The 21682-nt window shown below is 40.1% G+C and overlaps 1 protein-coding gene across 2 annotated transcripts in view; it reads left to right on the forward strand.

The window, feature by feature from the left end:
- PTGR1 (prostaglandin reductase 1) overlaps positions 1-21287 on the forward strand; it is a 23087-nt gene extending 1800 nt beyond the window's left edge. Inside the window, exons 2-11 of one of the 2 annotated variants that reach the window (XM_071424470.1) lie at positions 9695-9911; positions 10514-10620; positions 12494-12539; positions 13243-13302; positions 14503-14670; positions 16450-16567; positions 16853-17008; positions 18482-18587; positions 19598-19716; positions 20628-21287. In XM_071424470.1, the coding sequence (XP_071280571.1) occupies positions 10515-10620; positions 12494-12539; positions 13243-13302; positions 14503-14670; positions 16450-16567; positions 16853-17008; positions 18482-18587; positions 19598-19716; positions 20628-20738 (990 nt within the window). In that variant the 5' untranslated portion in view covers positions 9695-9911; position 10514 and the 3' untranslated portion in view covers positions 20739-21287. The remainder of the gene's footprint in view (positions 1-9694; positions 9912-10513; positions 10621-12493; positions 12540-13242; positions 13303-14502; positions 14671-16449; positions 16568-16852; positions 17009-18481; positions 18588-19597; positions 19717-20627) is intronic. The other variant, XM_071424469.1, reaches the window with a different exon arrangement.
- Positions 21288-21682: the final 395 nt, after the last annotated feature.

The raw sequence follows: 21682 nt of genomic DNA on the forward strand, positions 1-21682 counted from the left end.
GGCAATAAATTCTTTTTCTCTGAAAGATTTAGGTGCCTGTGGCTGCTATCTCCCTGTGAGTCCTTTCTTTAAAAAAAGTATCCTACATAGCATAGTTTCTATTTTAACATTTTTTTATAACCTAAAACTATGTTGAACACACTACTTAAGAGAATTAATACAGCATTACTTTCTAACACAACACATATAATATTCATTTTAATATTTGAGAAAAGCCAATCATAAAATACATGCATTTTTCACAAGGCTTAAATTTGAGTGCTTCATTTTAAGAAATATAAAATCCAGTTGTAGCTATTTAACATGCAGTTAGCACTTTGGAATGAATATAAGGAAATATGGTTTGAGGAATGAATATGAATATATGAATATAAGGAATATATGGTTTGAGGAAGGAAAATATATTTTTAGCAGGTGGCTATCTAGGAGTGGTTTTGTTACTGTTACAATAAATTTATTGAACTTCCAGGAAGCAAAATTTCAGCTGTTCAAGGAGCTAGTCATTAGAATCCTCTATGAAACTGTCCTTTTGGACAAGAGGTGACATATTCTTAAGGACACCTTCCATAGAGCATAAGAGCTAGTGATCCCCAGTCACAAGAAATTGGGTAAGGAAGGCAAGAAATCAGCATGGATGAGTCAAACAAAAAGGCAAGAAGGACATGCAGAGGCAGTGGAAGCAGGGGACAGGCATCTGGGAAGAGTAATGGGAGTCTTGATTGTGTAGGGATGGGCTGAGGAAGGCCAGGGGACATCTGGAGCTGAACTTGACAAGAAATGTGAAGAATAACAAGAAGGGTGTCTACCGGTACGCTGCTTTGCTAGGAGAGGTCAAAGAAAGCATACACACACATTCCACTGTGGGAAATGCAAGGCTGGCAAACAGGTAGCAACGGATGAGAAGGCTGAGGTACTCAACAACTTTTTTGCCTCAGTCTTCAATGGCAAACCACCTCTCTTTCCATACCCTTAGCATGGATGGACAGCATCATGGAGACTGGAGTAGCAAAGTGTTTCCCACTATAAATGAAGGCCTGGTGGTAGGATTGCATCTGTGAAAAATGCCATCCTGGGGTCCCAGTGTCATGACAAAGGAGCCATCCTACAGTGACACGTGACACCTAACAGATTTGCCTCTTGCAAATCAACGCTGGTCATGGGTGTGAGCTCTGACTGAAATATTTCCTATGGTCTGTAAATGTGAGTGTTCATCTAGCTCTACCTCAGAGACAAATTGGTGAGCTAAACTTGTCTCTAAATTGGAGAATCGTCCAGTTGGCAGCCTATTACTAGCCATAATTTTTGATATCCTTATGAAAGACCTAGACAGTCATGACCTGGAAGAGCAGAATCTTTCCCTACTACCCTGAACTTGGATCCAGCTGCATCCAGTGTTCTCAGTTTCTTAGTAGAAAAAAGTCCCTGATACACATGAATAGATCCAGTGTAGAGTCACCAAGATGATGAAGGAAAACCAAGAGAGAAATGGCTTTCTTCAGTATCCAGAAACAAAAGCTATTGTTTCTGCTGCCATCTTTAGCTGCTTATCAGGAGAGTGTTAAGAGGATGGAACCCACCTCATCTGAGGGGAATGCACAATAAGAGATGATAACTGTTGTTGCTAAACAGTGTTTTCCAATGGCACATGGAGAGTCCTGAGATTTCCTCCTGCCAAACCATGTCAAGGCCAGATATTGGAACAGGTTGCCTAAAGACATTGTGAAATCTTTATCTTTCAAAGTAATACAGCTTCACATGTCTGTGTGCAATCTGATCTGTGCGCCCACTCTTAAAATTTCTTTCCTTGGACTCTCATTGACATCCCTCTTCTTTTTTTCTCATGTCCCTTTAATTTTTCATTTATCAGTCTCCTTAATACTACAAGATAATGGGTAAGAGATACAGGTCAGATGTACGTATATGCTAAGCAGGCTTGAGCAGCGAGTTTCCCTCTTGTGGTAGAAGTTGGTTGTGCATGTTGCAAGCAGGAACTTGTTCCACGATGAAACTACCCTTGTTATAGTACAGAAGTCCAGGAGGGGGCTTCAGAGAGATCTCTGGTGCTTGAAAGCACCAGCTTGAAGTTTGTCACTTCCCTTCCAAGTTCACTTAGTCACTATGCTGCAAGACGTGTACACTGCAAGGGGGTGTTTAACATTTGTAGAAATCTATGCTTTTACATACTCCAAGTTTTATTTGGCAGCTGTAAAATCAAGCAGATTAAACATTTCTCTCTGTGGGGCAGTGACAGGCCTGTTGCTGCAAATCTAAGAAGTGAAACTGGGCTACAGGATATTTCTACAGCAAATCTAAGAAGTAAAATTGGGCTATAAGATATTTCTGCATCAGCAAATGCAAAATTTCTGATGAAATTTTGTATTTACTGATGTTACAGCATGTGTTTGTCCTGTATGAACATTTAAGTAAGGCAGAAGTTAAAAAAGTGCCTAAAAGAAGTTTAGGGCGCGATGCAGTGACTGGGAAACCAAAGCTGGCCCTTTAAGTAGTTTCAGCTTTTTTTTGTCAGCCCACATCAGCTGCTGTGCCCTATAGAACCACAGAACTGCTAAAGTTGGAAAAAGACCTTTAAGATCATCAAGTCCAACCTAGCACCACCATGTTCACCAGTAAATGAATGTAGTTTGTCCATGTAATAGACATGTTCTCAAGTGCCATATATACATGTTTTTTGAGCACTTCCAGGTATGGTGATCCCACCAGTTCCCTGGACAGCATGTCCCAATGCTTTACAGCACTTTCTGTGAAGAATATTTTCATAGCACCTATATTAAATCTCCCTTGGCTCAGCTTGAGCTCATTTCCTCTCATCCTTTCACTTATTACTTGGAGACTGACCCCCACCTGGCTACAGCCTCCTTTCAGATATTTGTAGAGAGTGATAAGGTCTTACTTTTTGTGCAATTTCTGAGGGCTGAATGCAGCTGACCTATTTCTGTGATGGTGTTGACTTCCCTTTTCACTTCCTCGTGTAAACTTGCTCCTTTGAACCTCTGTGCAGGAACAAAGTGCAGGGTGGTACAGTCATTTAGCAGACTGAAAACCAGTTGCCTTCAATCTTTGACCTTCTTCCAAGATTTGATAGTATTGCATAAGTGTATTTGCAGCTTTATTGTTTCATAATGCAGTGTCATGCTTGTGTGGATATTTGCAGTATGGTCTCTGCAAAAAGTAGCATGGGAGTGGTTTGCCTTGACTTTGTTCTTACCACAGGAGAAAAAAAATACAATTGAAAAATTGTGAGAACTAAGCCAGAGGGGAACAACGGGTAGCTTTTGCTAAAGCTTGTAAGAACATAGGATTTGAGGCCATATTCACTCCCAGGTAATTTGTAACCCTTGTATGTCAATGGGAAGTCCTGAGGTAGCCTCTGGATTGTTACTCCCTTGGCAGTATCTACTGCCAAGAAATCCTTCTATGTTAGTTTGGGGGGCTTTTTGTGGGTTGGTTTCTTTTGTTTGTTTGGGGTTTTTTTGTGGTTTGTTTGTTTGTTTGGGTGGTGGGGTTTTTTTGTTTGCTTGGTTCTTTTCTGTTTTTTGTTTGTTTTTTTGTTTTTAAGGTTTTTGTCCCTTATGCTGGTAACTGACTGGCACTTTGTTTTGAAATGCTGCAGAAGATTAATAAATTAGATCTGGGGGAAGAAAATAGATAAGATGATGATTACCAGAAAAACTTTGCTGTTGTGGTGATGGGTAAATTTCTCCTCAGAACCAATCTACAAACTAATTATGTCTGAGATACACTTTACTAAGCCTCAGAAAAATCACACCCTTCCAATGTGCAACTGCTTCAGAATGGAGATAAAAGGAGAAGTACCACAATCACATCTGCAAATCGTGACTGTCAGGAAGATGAGCTGTTAAGCTAATCCAAAATTTGAATTGAACGCATGTAACTGACAGGTTTCTAAAAGGATTTTGTCCTCAAGGTTAGATTTGGGCAAGTCCAGGCTGGGAAACTATACACCAATCAGGAATAACAGCTGAGGTTACTTAAGAAAGGTAAACTTTTCTGATTTGATTCATGCTTTCTTGAAGGTTTTTACTGCTTTTCTGCTTTAATGTGGTGATTCCCTGATTTTGGGTATCACCATTAGCTCTTCAGTCTATTGAAACTATTTCAATTTTCTCAGACTTGTCTGCCTCTTCTTTTCTAGTTGCTAGTATGTATTATGGTCTTCCAGTTTTCACCTCTTCCTTCTTCTCTTCCATTTTCCCCTGAATTGTGAACCTCTTTACTCATGCTGATTTTGTGGACTGAGCTATGATTACCTGTGTGAAGGTGCTTTCCTTTCACTTTTCTCTCTGCTGCAGTTGGCAGCAACTGCAGTGTCTGAACACAGGTGGGGTCCTTGCTTTATTACGTATATTGTTAGTGCAAAAAGGCAAGACTTCCCAATCCATGACTTCTTTCCTTGATAGTCTTTATTATTTGATAACTTGGTGGGCTAGACCACAGGGCAAGGAGGGTTTAAAGGACATCAGAATAAATGCTGTCTAGGACTTCAATTTCAGCAAAAGCTTTGATGGTTCTTTTGTAAGAAAAAAAAGCAGAAATGCATCACCTTATTTTTAAAGGTGTCTTCTTATCACTCTGTGGGCTCAGTTCTTTCTAACTTGAGAAAGTTTGTTCTCAAGTTATCATAGCAGTCTCTGTAATGATTATAATGGTCGGTGAAACACTTTATACAGAAAACACACAGACGTGAAACAAAGAGTTTTAAATCTACCAACAAAAAGCTGTTAGAGGAACATTCCTAATAACAGTTTTGAGTCAAAATTTGGAACATGTTGGAACATGTTTGGAACAATTTATTTGCAGAGACATATTCAAAGAAACAACAATTTTCAGGCATTCATATACACTATAACATCCAAGATTTTTTATAGATACTCCAAAAAATCTGCATCTGCATTTATTGCATCATGGTATATGTGTTTTGTTTCTTTTAAGTACTTTCAGAGCATTTAATCTCTGTTTAATGGATAACCCAGGTTTTATCCAGCTAAACAGTCCTTTATTAAATCTACTGTCCTGGTTAGACAATTCCTATTGATTAAGTTTTCTGGGGTATACTCAACTCTGAAGTGGCTCCCTTACTGCACCTGCAATGTGTTAATCAAGTTTTCCGGGATATATAGACCTTTGACTCCTTATCTTTCTTGTTCTATGACTTCTAATTAATCTCTAGTTATTTGATAGCCATTCAATAAGTCTATATTGAATTCTGTTCTTCAACTATTGATTAGGTTCTCTAAGTGGTATGGGTCCATGGAGTTCCTTCCTGCAGTTACAGTGAGGTAATTTCTCAGGGTTTTCTATTGACACTCAGCCAACACAGATCTAAATCAAAACCAGCTAAAATCACAGTCAAACTTTTTTTTTAACTAATTAAATGTAATTCATTACAAAATTTTTAAAAAATCACAAAACTCCTGGTTAACTAAGATATAATTAACTGTCAAAAGAAATGTGTTATTCAAACCTACAGACATTGAAAATTAGAGGAATAGCGGATTTGTCTTTACAAACAAGCTGTGGGTATTCTGGTAGATAAAACTAGCTCTGGAAGATAAAAGAAACAATGGGAAGGATTCCACTAATTGATGAATGGAAAAAGATATTTGCTTTTACAAATAAACTTTAGATTAGCTGATAAACGAAATTAGACATTAAGAGATGAAAGAAACAATGGGGAAGAAAAATGCCTAAATTCTGTAAGAATTAAAAATTAAAAGGGAGAATTATACATTAGAGGGAAATCTTCAGGAAATCTTTGGGATCAGGTGTATCGGGGAGTCTGTACCTCTCAAGTACCTCAGCCAACGGGAAAAGAGAGAAGGAAAATGCAGCTCGGAAATTAGGAAAAAAAGAAGGCTGTGTCCTCCAAAAATTTGAGAGAGATCCCAGGGGAATGCCCCGTGGCCTCTCCCTTTATTCAAATAAAGCTAGAAAGGACTCCTCTGCCCCCTTTTTGGACATGTTATAAACAACGAGAAAGCCAAATTAATAATGATAGCGAAAGATTTTATCTTCACGACCAAAAATGCGGTCCTTGATAGCCACAGCCAAAGAAACAGCGTCGAGCCCGGGATCAGCGCTGGGTGAACCTGGATCTGACCTCTATCACCTCGGATATCCTTCTGTTCACGAATGCTGTCTCCCTTGGGGCTGTTTTATACAGTTTTTCCTGCCTGAGGCAGAGGTGCCCCAATTTCTTTTGTCACCCTGCATATGGGTATTCAGATGTATGTTCTTGATGACTTTGGTTATCTTGATTGATGGTACTTATCAAGTACTGATCGTCCTTGGGTGTTCCCGGGTGGTTCCAGGAGAAGCCCATCTCCACACCAGCCATGTCCTTTTGCTTGCAGAGGAGGCATTCTTTCCTGCTGCCACCAGGAGTTTCGCAGCTTCTTTGTGGTAATCTGTCTCTGGGCAGTCCACGGTCTGAAGCTCATTGGAATTTTGTTGCATGTATAATTTATTTTACAATTTTTGCTTTATACATTTTCCACACAAGCATGAATTACTTTACATCACATATTCCAGACATAAACCTCTGGTTTTTGTGGATTAATTTTCCTAACAAAAACAAGGTAGTATTACAGTTCACAAGAGCCAGTTACTGTTCTTGGAACTGTTATTGTGGCTATGACATACTTAGTCTAGTAAAATTTAGCTGGAACCCACAAGTGTTGTATCACTGGTGTTTATCCTTTGGCGTTATTTTATATGCTTGCTTGAGCAATGTAGTCCTTACCACTTCTTATGATTTTATATCTATCTTGGTTTGTTAACCTGAAATTAGTTTGTGGATCCATTAATCAAGCATGTGTCTGTATTGTTTTCTGTTTGGTTTGTTTTTGGTTTTTTTTATGACCTACTGGAAAGTCTCCTAGCCTTGAAGTGGCTATAATGATGTGATTTCAGTAGAATAAAAAGAGAAATAGTAGGCAGAAAATTTGTCCTGTTTCCAAAATTAGGCCTGAATATAAAAAAAAATAGGGTTTAGTGAAATTAGTGTTTCAATATATTTCCTAAGCAGAATCATTGCTCTGCAGAAAAAAACCCAGGTATTCCAAAAAGTAGAGATGTTTGATAGGAAGGTGAGGATTTGCGTGAATAGGAGATCTAAGAGTGGAAGCACCTGAAGAAACAACAGAAGAGAGTCAGAAATCGTCAGTACTGATGGCACATAGGTTTGCAGATTGTCCTGTACTCAGACGTGAAGACTCATGTTGCAGACATTTTTTCATTAAAAATTCTTAGGATTTTTCCTTCTGAGAAGCTGAGAGGCCTCAGAAACAAAATGTAAACAATGGTTATCTGTTGCTGTGGAATGCAACAGGTGGATCCGTGATTGGTCTCGTGTGGATGTTTGGAATTAGTGACCAGTCACAGCAGAGCTGGCTCCCTCTCTCTGTCTGAGCCAGCTGCCTTTGTTATCATTCTTTCCTTTCTATTCTTAGCTTAGCTAGCCTTCTGAGATGGAACTTTTCCTTCTATTCTTTTTAGTATAGTTTTAATGTAATATATATCATAAAATAATAAATCAAGCCCAACATGGGGTCAAGATTCTTGTCTCTTCCCTCACCTGAAAACCCCTGTGACCACCGTCACAGTCTCAAGCTACTAAGATAGGATAGTAGAAAAGTAAAAAAACAGGGCTGGTGCCTTGGAGGCATACAGACAAAAGAGACAAAAAGCAAGGATTCAGTATTGATGATTCACAAACATGTGACAGGATGGAAGACAAAGCATTTCTAAACCACTGTTGGCTCCCCAGGGGTACAAATGGCACATCAGTGAATGGCTGCCAGCCTAGCCATTCCTTTGTCCCTGGTCATTTCTGATTGGAGCACCTGGGTAACTATCTGAATACAGGGAACACAGGTGGGACAAATCCCTCTCAGTGCCTGTGAGTGTAAGCTAGTGGGTGGGATCAGTTTTGTGTTTTTCTGAACTCACCTTTTGCTCCTGTAAACGTTTTCTCGCTTTGTTTTGTTGTTGCTGCAGCATCATGGTATCTTTTGTTACAGCCAAACACTGTTGATACCAAAGCAAATACATAAAGCAGCAGATACAAATGCTGGCCCACTTATCTACTGTGGGATGCTTCAATTTTGATGATACTTGATTTTGTGAAAGGTGATTTCCCCAGCACACACTTCTGGTGCAGGAAACATTCACTGGTGTTTTGTTACTTTGTCATTGTGGAACAGGGATTATCTCTGTTTCATCAAGGAAAGTTGTCGACTGCTGGTTAGTTTCTGGATTTCGTGACAGACTCTTTTATCTAAATAGTGGAGGGCTTGCCCTGTTCTCCCTGGTACTTGCATGTGCATCTTTAAACACGTTTTGCTTTTTTTTTCTCAGATCCTTGGTATTAATTAGCACTTCTTTCTTCATGGGTTTTGTAGTTGAACACGTCGCTATATATTGGTTTCTTTAGACTTTGCACCATTCATATTGTTATAGGTAAAAATTGATAAAGCTAAATTTATAATAATAATGATATATTTTATTTTCATGACTGAAAATACAGTCTTCAATAGCCACAATCAAAAGGACAGTGTCAAGCCCAGTGAACTTCGGTCTGACTTCCATGGCATCGGACTCCCTCTGCTCACAAATGCTGTTTCTGTCAGGGCTGGCTTTAAACAGTTTTTTCCGCCTGAGGCAGAGGTTCTTCTGTTCTTTTCGTTATTCTGCATATGCATGAAGTCTCCTTTCTCTGTGCAGGGCTGGACAATGCCGTTTCTGGGCAGCAATGAATGTTGATGGGGAACTCGGTATTCAGATGTATGTTCTTGGACTCTGGCAGTCTTGATTGAAGATACTTATCAAGTGTTCATAGCTCTTGGGTGTTCTGGGATAGTCTTGGGAAAGGCTTATCTCTGCACAGGCAATGGCAATGTTCTTTCAATTGCTAATTAGGTTTTCTTTCTTTGCTGCCATCTGGAGTTTTGCAATTTCTGTGTGGCAATCTGCCATTGACTGTCCGTGGTCTTAGGCTTTTTGGAATTTTTTTACATGCACAATTTTATTTACAACTTTATTTCATATATATCTCATATAAGCACAAACTATCTCATAATGCATATTACAATATTGTACTTGTGAGTTTTGACAAAAAGAACAAAAGCTGAAGACAATCCCCTGCACAGAGTTTTCTCCCTTGCTACCTACCTCATTGCAACATAGTTGGGGCAAAATGCCAAAATTTGCTATTGTTTCTTAAGGTGGCTCATAGATAGAGGCTTAGCCATGCAAACTCTCCTTGTGCTGAGAACAGGGAACATGTCAGGGCACACACCATGAGTGGAAAACGGATTTGCTGTGTTAAAGTATGAATTGAGCAATGAAATGGACATTCATTTTTAATTAGGTATTTCTGCACAGAGGTAGAACTCTTTAGAGTTTCAGGGTTGGATGGGAAAAATGTAATTTGAAGAAACTCCTGTGGTAATGGATAGTCTTGTCTCCTGACTGCAGTATTTTGTGAGTTCTAGAACCGCGGGTTTTATGCGTTTAGCTTTGTGTTCTTGAAAACGTGCCTCTGCAGCTGACTGGGCACTGAACTGGGGGGGGGGGATTTGAAGGGTTGATCTCAAATCTTATTGGGAAGAAGGTGAATCACAGTGGGTGTGCCTTATGGTATGTTTGCTTCTAGGGAAGTGTACTGAGGGCGGTACCTACGGACAGTAGGCATTTACACCCTTTATAAGTCTGTGTGACTGAAGGAGTCCAGCCTTTGACTTAGCGGATGCAGAAGGTTATTGACTTGTCAGCAGAAGACCCAGTTTTCACCTGCCTGCTCTAAGTATAAGCTTCTCTTTCTTTGTTCTTGTTGATTCACATGGGTGTAAGAAGGGAAGAGGACATGTGAGGTTAGAATTAATGCAAGTAATTTGTTTGTTTCTGTCTTGCATGGAAAATATTGGTAGCAATGTGCTTCCAATTCCAAGCTCTAAGCTTTGCAGTTGGAGAAGCATTTTCTTTCAATATGATGAATGTCACAGAAAGAGTTCTTACTTACCTTTGTTTTTCTCATTTGCACTTTGGTTCAAGCTTGTAAAAGTTTAGGATAATGGGTAACCAGGGGCAATAGACATGAGTTTTTAGTTTTGTTTTCCTAAGGGATTTTTTTCATCCTAGAACTAGTAGAGTTTCCTTCTCTAGTATCTTTAGAGTGGGAGTTGTACATTTTGCTGGAATGACTTCCCACACGATGACTTGCTTCCAGAAGTCTCTCTTACAGAGAGGTCTGACAGGTCAGAGGAAGATCTGGGTTGCTAATGCAATAAGGAGACTTTTCTGATATTTTCTTAATCTGATGATATTACCACAGAGACAAGCAGAGGCTTTCTTGTGTGATAGCACATTATTGAGATAGGTGTTTTGCCTGATGAAATCTAAACCAGCCCCATGAGCAGCCCAGCACTGTTGGGCATCGCTTTGACAGGTGTGCTTTGTCTTTGTTTGTACACAGGATGGTGATTGCCAAGGCCTGGGCTCTGAAGAAGCATTTTGATGGTTTTCCCAAAACCAGTGACTTCGACCTGAAAAAGATAGAGCTACCAAATATAAAGGATGGAGGTGAGCAGAGTGCTACTTGTTATTACTAATTTTTATGGAGGTTATATGATAGCTGATGTGTGGCTATGGAGCTATAAAACTGCATGTTTCTCTTTGGAATTTCAAAAATTGCTGGCTTGTCACAAGCCATGCACCTTAAGGGAGAAGGACAATTGATGAAGAAGTATACTGATGGGGTTGGTGGTTTCAAAGACACCTTGCCTTCTGATAAGTCCCTTAGGAACAATGATTGAATTCTAAGTCCATCACACAGCAATTGGGGCCTACCTTTCACAGTTTCTGCTGCCTGATCACACTTGCTGCCTGATGACAAAGGCAGCATTGTTGGAATGCTTTTGCAAATGGAGAAAATCACCATGAAGAAGTGATGTGGCCTCAAAACCAACAAACACAAGAAGACAGTTTGTTTAATGCAGAGAGAGAGATGTGGACTGTGACTCAGGACCAATGAAGTAACTGTATTAAGTTCCTAACATGTTTTACTCGTAAAATGTTTTTATCTACTTTAATTTTCAAAATCCTTTGGAAAAAGATGGAGAACATGATACCCTATAGGAGCTGGTTGTCAGTGGAGTTTTTCATGCTGATGGAGAAAATATTGAGGATAGTGTTAGGGGAGAGCAGAGTGACTACACTGGGAATGAGCCTGCAGCTGAAAGACCTCAGGGCTGGAGTCAGTGAAGGTTGGTCTTTTATTTCAAGAAGAAAGATGGAAAGATTTCTGCCTGCATTCAAAATCTTGGTTTTGGTTGTTATGCCTTATCTTATTTCATCTGTTCCAACAAGAATACATGTTGAATATAAATAGAAAAAAAAAGACAGGTTTTATTCCTGTGTTTCTCTGTTTGGAGGAGATTAAGGAATATGATAACTTACCATCATATCAATAGCAAGAGCTGGTAAAAGAACGAACTTTGATTTTTGGTTTCATATGGACATTTGTACTGTATTTTTTTGAGACTCATCCCACCATTTGTCAGTTACAAAATTTGCCACACTTTAAAAGGTGTGTAGAAGGAATTGTCCAGAAGGATATTAAAGTACCAATTATGTTTACAACTGAAATATTTGAAAATGGATTTCTTCTTACATTTACAGATACACTTAAAAATTTCATGTGTGTGGGTATTTAAGAACATGGAGTACTTTATTCCTTCATATTTTAATCCCTAAAGCAAAAAGAGGCATAAGTTCACACTACAGTGACACTTTCAAAGGCGATGTTATGTTACATGGCTTTTCTGCTCACTCTCGAGTAATGGGAAGGTACTTAACATCTGAGTACATTTCCAGCTAGACCCCTGCAGCACAGGCAATGAAAAATATTAGCAGGTGGAGATGAACCGCTAAAAGTGCTGTGTAAATGAGAAGTTTAAAACATGTTTAACAACGTCTTTCCCAAGAACTAGTGTTGTTAGAGACAGTAAAGTGGATTAGGCTATTTAGAAAAGAGAAACTAATGCTTTCTCTTTAAGGCAGACAATTAGTTTGTGTTTGACCTGTGTCACCCTCTTCTGGCTGAATCATGGGATGACATTTTATATATATTGAAATTAAATGAGAATTTTGTTTAGGAATTCTGGCTGCTTCACTCTTCTGTAGAGAGAGGAGATACATGCAAAATTGCAAGATTGAAAATAAGATAGTTAGCTAAAGCTACACTGGGGAAATTTTCTTTTTCAGCAGCATACCAATAACCCAAAACTAAAGAATGTCGTAGTTGTTTCTGGTAGGTTTTTCCTAAACAAAGAAGGGATAAGGGGGATTTTGAGCAGTCTAGAGTTCATATCAATTTAGTTGGAAGATTGGCTGGGGGAAACTATTCTCTACTGCACTGATAATATTCAGGAATTTGCTTTGTCTTTCGTTGCAGAGTTGCTGCTTGAATCAGTGTTCCTCAGTGTTGATCCTTACATGAGGTATACCTTTTTGTCTTTTCTGAATTTCTGGCTAAAGCGCCTCATTGGAATTGCAATTTAAACCTCAAAACAGCAGTGGGCAGCACCCACTGCTGTTATCAGTGTCCCAATGTCTTTGTGTACTTTTTCAACAATGTATGTGAATTACAAGACTCACGATATGGAGCTGTGCCAGATTTAACTAGATGTTGGGGTAACATTTCTGCTGCCGTAGACTTTTCTTAGAATCAGCTGTTGTTCCTTGTCATGTCTTCAACTGGAATGCAATGTACTCAAATGAGACTGCAGCCTCGTAGCAGTTCCTGCTTAATTTAATTTAGCAAACTTGTACTTAAGCGCACGCATTTTAAGTTGGACATTGCTGATATACCCAATAGGGGGTAGTTGAAGCACAGGGAGACTGGGTAGTTTGAAGAGGCATTGTGGACACTAAATTCAGATATAGTTCTCTGGGTCTCAGGCTTCTTGTACAGATGGACCATGCTGTGAAGACTATTGCTATCATCCCGCCAGCATTCCTGCCCAGGATGCCCAAGTAGCTGGCTCTGAAAAGCATCCGGTCATGCTGTTACAATGGCAAGCTAATTGATACCTGTTAACAACAGATACTCTCTTTCTGGGTCAAACAGCTGCTACTACTTCCTAGTGTGTCTGGAACGTTACTAAAGTTTCACCCAGTAACCTGTGTTTGCCTGTGTTGCAGACCTTACAGTCGAAGGGACATGAAGGAGGGTGACATAATGATAGGCACGCAGGTTGCCAGGTAAGACCTTCAGTTCCTGTTATCAGTGTGCATGGCAGATCAGAAAAGGAGTGTGCTGACACTCCAGACATCTGCAGCCTATGTTACCCCTCCTTGACTTGGGTCTACATACTTCTGCTACTGATGTTCTTACCACTGAGTGGTTGGAATGTGTTTTTCCTCTAAGAATCTCTTTTGCCTTTCTGGAGAGCATATATACCTGTGGTAAAATCTGTATGTTGTTTCTGGTGATAATGTCTTCAAAGGCAATTTTTACAAGCATAAAGGACCAATCATTGTACATGGCGCATTTTGACCTTCACATTTTAAAACCTGATGTGCTAGTAGCTGCATGTCTGCAACCATGCATGCTATCTACTCCAGCTGAAAATATCTCTGCATCACAGCTCGAGCCAAAGGGTTATTTAACCTTAAATCCATCCTTTTCCCAAGCTTGTGGTAATGTAGCTGCAGATGTTTCCCTCTGTCGGTTTGTTCCTGCTGTGCTGCCTGTAAGTTGCTGCCAAGGAACATCTGTGGCCTTTGACTCTTGCATTTCTCTGCAGTAACATTGAGGGCTGGGATAAATTAACAACCAAGGCTGATGAACAGAAGGTCAACCGCTTCTAATAATTCTAAGCTGCTTATCTACCCCTTTCCAACACAGTTTTCTTGTTGAGCAAAGAAAGTGGAATTTTCATTTGACACAGAGATGCTAATATAGATATCTCCCTGATTTTAGATATTGCTTTTTATCTGGTTTCATTACCCCAAGAGGTTCCATCTTCAGGATCTTCAATTTTTAAATGAGGTGCAGGTTGTCTGAGAACAGACAGCCTATCAGCAACTCCTTGCTGTTCCATGCTTTATCCCAGCATCCTCTTTCCTGCATTCTAACTCACAGAAGCCTGGGCTGATCTCAAACCAAACTGGTGCAAGAAACAGTTGGCACTTGTGTGTGAAAATTTGGTATATTGTGGGCAGGGCTAAATCTAAAATCTCTTGCCAGTATTTCCCTCATGATAAGAGCCTGTAGGCATTTCGGGAAAAACACTTGACACCTACACCAACAGCAGGTATGGATTAAAAATCATTATGTGAAATATTTATTTTCTGAATCACAGGAAGAATGGAAGAGCCAGTATTGATTTGTTTCTAACAGGATGTGGTTTTGGTTTTTTGTGGTTTGTTTTTTTTTATTTTATTTTACTTTTTAAACAGGGTAGTAGAAAGCAAAAATCCTGCTTTCACAGTGGGGGCCTTTGTTGTGGCTGGCAGTGGCTGGAGAACTCATTTTATCTCTGATGGGAAAGACCTACAACTTCTTCCTTCCAGCTGGCCGGAATCACTCCCCAAATCTCTAGCTCTTGGAACAATTGGCATGCCAGGGTAAGTTTGGAGATGAAAAGGCAACTATCCCCTGGATTTTGGTGTGCAGGAGGTTTCTTCCTTTTTGTATTGACCTTTGTCTTGTTCTACCAGCATACTGCCTATTCATGCTGCTAAAAAAGGCATGCTTCTGGATGCTCTGGGCCTGTATAGGGCATGAAGTTTATCCCATCCTCAACATCAGAGGAGGTTTACCTTGGAGATTATTGTCCCTCTCCTTGAGGAGCTGTAATAGATCGGAAAGAGGATCCAGGAAAAGCTGGAAAGAATCTAGTTCAGTCTGTGTTAAACTCAGTGGAAAGTTTCAAATTTCACTGGCACCTGGACTAGTCTGCTTTTACTGAGTGGGCTCTGTTGCTCTCACTGTATTTCCAGAATCAACCCCAAAATGCAAAAGACAGATGCTGTGTCATGCAGCAAAATAGATGTTCTTTAAATTGCACTGCAGCAGACAAAAGTGCTGTGCTTTGGAATCTGTATATACTACTGGAATCTGTCAGTCATCTGCTTGCATTCCTTACTTCATTTTCTGTAATTTTTATGGGAGATCAGGACTTTGGCATTGACTTCCTAATGATCTGGAAGGCTTTCAAAATTATTGTAAAATTGTGTGTGGTGGACAACTTCTCAGATTTCATTTTAAGATCACTCAAGATGCATGTTTTTTCTAGATGTCTTATAGAGGAATTCACTTAGCTCTTTCAGTTGAGATGATGTGGGAAGCTCTGAGCTTGAATTTAGAAATTAGAAGACTTCTGTGGGATTCTGGGCCAGTCGATGAGTTACTTTAGTAGTTCCTACAGATTACTAATGCACTGGTAAGACCTGGAGTACAGTTTCCAGTTTTGGGCCCCTCACTACAAGAAAGACTTTGATTTGCTGGAGCATATCCAGAGAAGGGTGTCAGAGCTGATGAGAAGCAGCTAAAGGAGCTTGACTTGTTGAGCATGGATAAAAACAGGCTCAAGGAGACCTTACTCTTCTCTACAACTACCTGAATGAGGTTGTAGCCAAATGGGGGTGAGTCTCTTCTTGCAGGTAACAAGTGACAGGACAACAGGAAATGGCCTTAAGCTGCATTAGGGGATGTTCAGGTAGGACATCAGGAAGAATTTCTTCACAGAAGAGATTGTCAAGCATTGGAACAGACTGTCCAGGGAAGTGGTGGATTCACTGTCCCTGAAGGTGCTCAAGAAACAACTGGATGTGGCGCTTAGAGCTAAGGTTTAGTTGACAAGGTGGTAATTGGTCAAAGGTTGGACTCAGTGATCTTGGAGGTCTTTTCCAACCTTAATGATTCTGTGTTTCACCCAGTAGCCATAGCACAGTAGTCCTCTGGAGCAGTGAGCCCATTAACAAGCTTTTTACCTTTTTCTGCCTGCTTTGATTTTTGAGGAGTGTAATTTAATCTAGTAGATACCAATTGGCAACTGACCTCTGTCTATGTTGGATTTCCTATCTCTTCCAGTATGTAACTGAGTTGTCACAGAGTTATCTGTGCTTTTCCTTCTGACTAATGAGCACAACGAAAGCTGTTTTCACCTTAGAGAGATTTCTGCCTCAACAATCTCTTTCCCAGCAGTGTATCGGTGGGTTTTTTTCTGGGATGGCTGTGAAAAAGCCAAATTAAGAAGGCTGGATTAAGTTTTGTATTTCACAATGTAGGAAAACTTAATCTTGTACTGGTAGTGACAATATTTTTGATCCGTGTGATCAAGTCATGTCTGTGTGTCTGTCATCTTTTATTCCTCACTGAACATTCTTTCATTTTCTTTGCAGCCTCACGGCATATTTTGGTCTGCTGGAGGTCTGCAAGATGAAGCCAGGAGAGACAGTCCTGGTTAATGCTGCAGCTGGTGCTGTGGGCTCTGTGGTGGGGCAGCTCGCTAAAATTGGGGTGAGTGGCTTGAACTGCTCATACTTGCTGCTGAGAAGATATAAGTGTTAAACAGGGCAACAGGGCCATGAATGATCATGGGGCAAGCATTCCTGAAGGCATGCCTACACTAGGGTCTTGAGATGGAAAAGCTCCTGAGTACATAGCAAATCTAGCTGGATGTTTCAGGAGCTCATATACTGATAACAGCCTTACTTAAAGGGTGAGCCCTTCAACTAGCACACTCTGAGTGTCAGCCTCTGTTGTCAGGGGATGTTTATAAATGTTTTTCTCCTTTCCTTGCAGGGTTGCAAAGTGGTTGGCTGCGCTGGCTCAGATGACAAGGTTGCCTATCTGAAAAAAATAGGCTTTGATGAAGCCTTTAATTACAAGAGTGTTAAATCTCTGGATGAAGCACTGCATAAAGCCTCTCCTGATGGCTATGACTGTTTCTTTGACAATGTAAGTTCAGAGAGAAGGCCTTTCCTTAAGCATCTGTGATTTTCTTTAAACTGTAGCAGGAACTCAATATTGAAATCATCTAATTGAAGTCTACACCAGGATTTCAATGTGGAGATCCATTTAATCAAGCAATGGTATCTGTAGGAGCTTACTGCTTTTCTGTTCCCTTCCCACACGTATTTCTGCAGCTGACTTGAGCAGTAACAGAAAGAACAAAACCGAAAAGGCAGAGCTGGATTGTTGACAGTGTTTGTAAATGGAGAGAGAGGTTTTACTTCACTCTGAAAAGTGTGGCACATTTTGGGAAGTGACAGTCACAGTAACATGAAACTGATCCAGTCCATTCCTGGCCCCACCTTTGACCACAGGCAGTTCTCTGCTGTTGCTGAAAGGGGAGTGAGTGTGGATGCCTCCACATTATGTGGTCATGGGGGCTGCCTTGGTACCTGAAACAAAACAGTAGCAAGACACACTTGCAAATCTACTGGAGCAGCCCTCAGAAAGTTTCTGACCTCTTCCAAATATAGCTGGAATTAATGGGGACAATGTACTGTTCTTGATAGGTGTTTGAATGTGAACATCTTGTTTTGAAGGCTAAGAAAATTTAACAGTATGGATGCAGTTAAGTTGTGTCAGTTCACTTTCAAGATAAAGAACTAACCCTGTCTCTTTTGATTTCCTACTACAGTTAACATATGTATCATACCTAATAAAAAAATATAATATCTGGCCACGCGGGTATTAGCTGATATACTGGGCTTAAACCCCCTGGCTAGCTGCCCGGTTTGAAAGAAACCATCATCACCTCTTTAGCATGTTTTTTAGAAATGCTTCTGCCAATCCAGGGATGAGGGCCCGTGGTGTTCAGCCTTTCTCTGGCAATTCAAAGGAATGTTTGGTGTCAGGGCAAAGTGCTTGTCTCTGTGGCAGGAGCTAAGGTCTTAAATAGGTTTTATGGTCTTGTCCATTCCCTTCATTCTCACTTCTAACTTTGTGCAGAGCTCCTCACAGCAGTATATTTTCTCACAGCTTTTCACTATTAAAAGTTTCTTTTCACAGCACATCCCTATTTTGGAGATGAGAACCATAAAGTAAAAAGTTTGCATCAACATGATATAAAGATGTAAAATTGCATACTGGTGTGTGGGAAAAGCAGAGTTGGTGCTTCTTAGTACCCTTAGGAGGAGGGATCTATGTGCTAGTCCTGCCTGATGCTTCCAAACCAAGCTTCATGAAGCAGATTTGGAATTAAAACTAATTCCATACATTCATAACTAATTTTTAGAAGAGTGAAATTGAGTCCTCATAGGTCTGTGTAAATCCAAGGGTTTCTGCAGCCACCAAGTCTTTGGGGTAGTGGAAATTGCTTCCCGATTGAACCTGTTGGTGCAACAATGCAATGTTGGCAGATTTTGGCAGCCAATGCTAAACACTGGATTGTCTCTAATGCTGCACATGCTCTGATTCTTGTAGGTGGGTGGAGAATTTGCCAGTGTTGCTATCAACCACATGAAGAAATATGGAAGGATTGCAGTCTGTGGTGCCATCTCTCAGTACAATGACTCTGTGCCTCAGAAAGGTGAGGGTCTTTATTGTATCTAAAATGATTTTGTCTTTGGTGATGGCAGAAATACATAACAACAGTCTACTGTTTACTTCCCTGTGCCATTTAAGTGTATGTATGTGTATACCTTTGGGTAACTAACTACTGCTGTGGGACATGTGGGACACTGGGACCATGCTCCTTGTGTGTACATGCGCTCATCCACCTTTGCGCACACTGGTGAACATCAGCTGATTAGGAATGAAGGAGTGGCTAAGATACTTAAAACAGGACTCCACATGGCCCTATGCAGATATAGATCAGCAAGTGTGGTGTCACGATGCCATTTATGCAGCAGTATGTACTTTAAGATGAGATAATGGTTTTCCTTCCGGTTTTTAGCTGATGCAGCTTAAGCTTTCTGGGTTGGTTTTTTTTCCAGTAAGGTTTCAGCTACTAATAAAACTGCTGAGAAATGTGGCTGAATGAATATTTATTTTCAATAGCATTAAATTTTCCAGATTTGCCTTCTAAAATAAATTGAAGGACTGTATTCTCTTTGGTAGCTGACTGGCTTTGGACTGTCAGATCACTTTAAAAAAATGGAACAGGCTTTTGGTAATGAGGAGGCTATCAGACATTTTTGTGACTGAGGAAACTGTTTTTCTAGAGTTTATAACTCAGATCCTGAGAGTTAGAGAGAGCATGAGAGCCTGTCAGGCTATCAAACAAGCTGTTAAAACAGTATTTTTGAGATTCAGCTCAAGTCTCTCAGGTGAAGCTGAGGCACTTTATTTCTGAATGAAATAAATTCTGTTTTCAGAATTGTTTAGCTCCACAGCTTTAGGGATCAGGCCTTTTTCTCCCTAGGTGACTGTCCATGAATCTTCAGTCTTTTGTGCTGGAAATTCTCTTTGGAAAATATATCTGTTGCTTCTGGCTGAAAGGAAGTGGTCTTTACTGGCTAAAAGCTCACTTTATGCATCGGGACTTATTCTGAATGAAACTGATATTGCAGGTGGCTTGCTGGTTCTTTTCTCTTGCAGGCCCTTATGTGCAGCTTCCCATGATTTTCAAAGAGCTTCAAATGGAAGGGTTTCTGGTGTCCCGATGGAACAACCGCCGGGAGGAGGGTCTGCAGGCCCTGCTGAAGTGGGTCATGGAGGTAAGGAAGGAAGGGGCAGCTGTTTGTAAGATGTACTCATACTGCAGAGTCCATCTCTGCAAGAGGTCTCTTGTCATAGCTGTTTAGGTGAGGTCACAGCATGCCACTTTCCTTCTCCCTGCCTTGATCCTTGAGACTCTTTGGGACACAAATAGTAGATATGCCTGGTCCCTTCTGTTTTGTTGGGATGTGTGATATCAGCTTGTAGACTCAGATATAATCCAAAATACATGTAGGCTTTGAAGAAGCATGCTTCCAGAATAATGCAAAAATACTTATCTGATAATGAAGATTTTCATAGTTAGAGTAGATTCCTGTATCTCTCATTCAGTCATTTGTAGTATGGGCCAGGGTTTCCATTGTAGTATTGTGCTGAAGTTACTGGCAAGAATGAATTTATAGTATTAGGAGCTGGGCTTTAAAGGGATTTAATAGGGAATTTCTTGTATTTTATTTTTCTAGGTGGGGGCTGAGTTAGTAACCGAGTTCATGGCTGTGAGAAGTTTGTGAGTGCGACCAGTAAAGGCTAAGAGGCTCTAGCTTTTACAAACATGAGGTTTTGGGATGGGTCAGATTTTGATCATTGGATTTGCAATTCCATACTTCTGTATGGGTAGAGACAGGCCTGATTTTGGGTAAAAGATCCCCTACCGGTCAATTGTTTGGGGACCAAGTAGCAATAAATGTGTCCTGGTACATTTTTACAGCAGTGACTTTTACTTCCTGTTATGACTCCAGGTAAAAGGTTTTACAACAAAAGGAGATCTTCACAAGAGCCCACCTGGTTTTGCAGTTATCTTGTGCTTGCCAGCTTGTTTCAAATTAAATATATATGCTGGAGAAAATATTGCTGCAGTTTATTCTGTTTTGGTGGATGAAAATTCAGCAATTTTCTTTCTTACTTTTGACAGGGGAAGGTGAAGTGCCATGAACAAGTCACTGAAGGATTTGAGAACATGCCAATGGCTTTTATAAGAATGCTAAAAGGAGAAAATCTTGGAAAAGCTGTTGTAAAAGTGTGAAGATCAGATATTCCTGGGAGACTGGCGCAGCAGAATGTGATTCTGTCAAATGCTTTTAATTCACTTGTCAAATCATGTGATCAGTTTGTTTCAATCATTTTGCTAGATGTTTGTTGATGGTAACTTCTGTTAATAATTTGACTAATAAGTCTAAGTATATTCCAGTTGCTTTGCTTGTGAAGAAATTGAGACTTGCTTCCCAGAGCTACACAAAACAAAGTGCCTTAAAATTGCTGAAAATCAGACCTGTAACAGATTTGATAATAGCTTGGACTTTCCTATGAGCAGGCTTGTAGAAAGGAAAATCAATTTGAAAAGCTTTGCTAACTGATGGCACATTTAATTTTTACCCATTGATTTGGCCCATAACTTTGCAAGGGGGATTTTTTTTAACCCATATCAAGGAGCGGAGAGCAAGCTAAGCTAACAACACTTGGGGATTCCAGCTTCACCTCTAGCTGGCTTTTTAAAAATTTTTTTCATTAAACAGTGTAGCTATCTCAGTTATTCTGAGAATATGGAAAGGAAAAATAAATACCTTAATGTATACTTTGCTTATGTTATAGTTCTATTTGTGGAATACTCTCTCTTTCACTTCTTTATGGTTAACACAGAAGAGCTAAAATATTACAAGGACTTGTTCATCCCAGCAGATCTCAATGCAGATGATATGGATAGATTACTAATTTTCTTGAGAAACTTGTCATTGGTGTCCAAGCGTGGAGCTGACCTTGCCATAGTGTTTACCTTGGCTCTCCTGGAAGGTGAGATGGATATGATGGCCCTACTGTGTTAAATTGGTGTTCAGCACACACAGTATGCGAAACAAAGGAGACACAGAGATTAGCAACTGTAGATATCTTAGATGTTCTGAAAAAGAACAAGGACCTCTTATTATGGATACATAGAGGCATTGAAGATGATGGTGATCCATTTTCAGTCAC

This window comes from Agelaius tricolor, unplaced genomic scaffold (genome assembly GCF_023055355.1).
Source record: "Agelaius tricolor isolate 1412-34295 unplaced genomic scaffold, bAgeTri1.0.p SCAF_4, whole genome shotgun sequence".
NCBI classification, from domain to species: Eukaryota; Metazoa; Chordata; class Aves; order Passeriformes; family Icteridae; genus Agelaius; species Agelaius tricolor.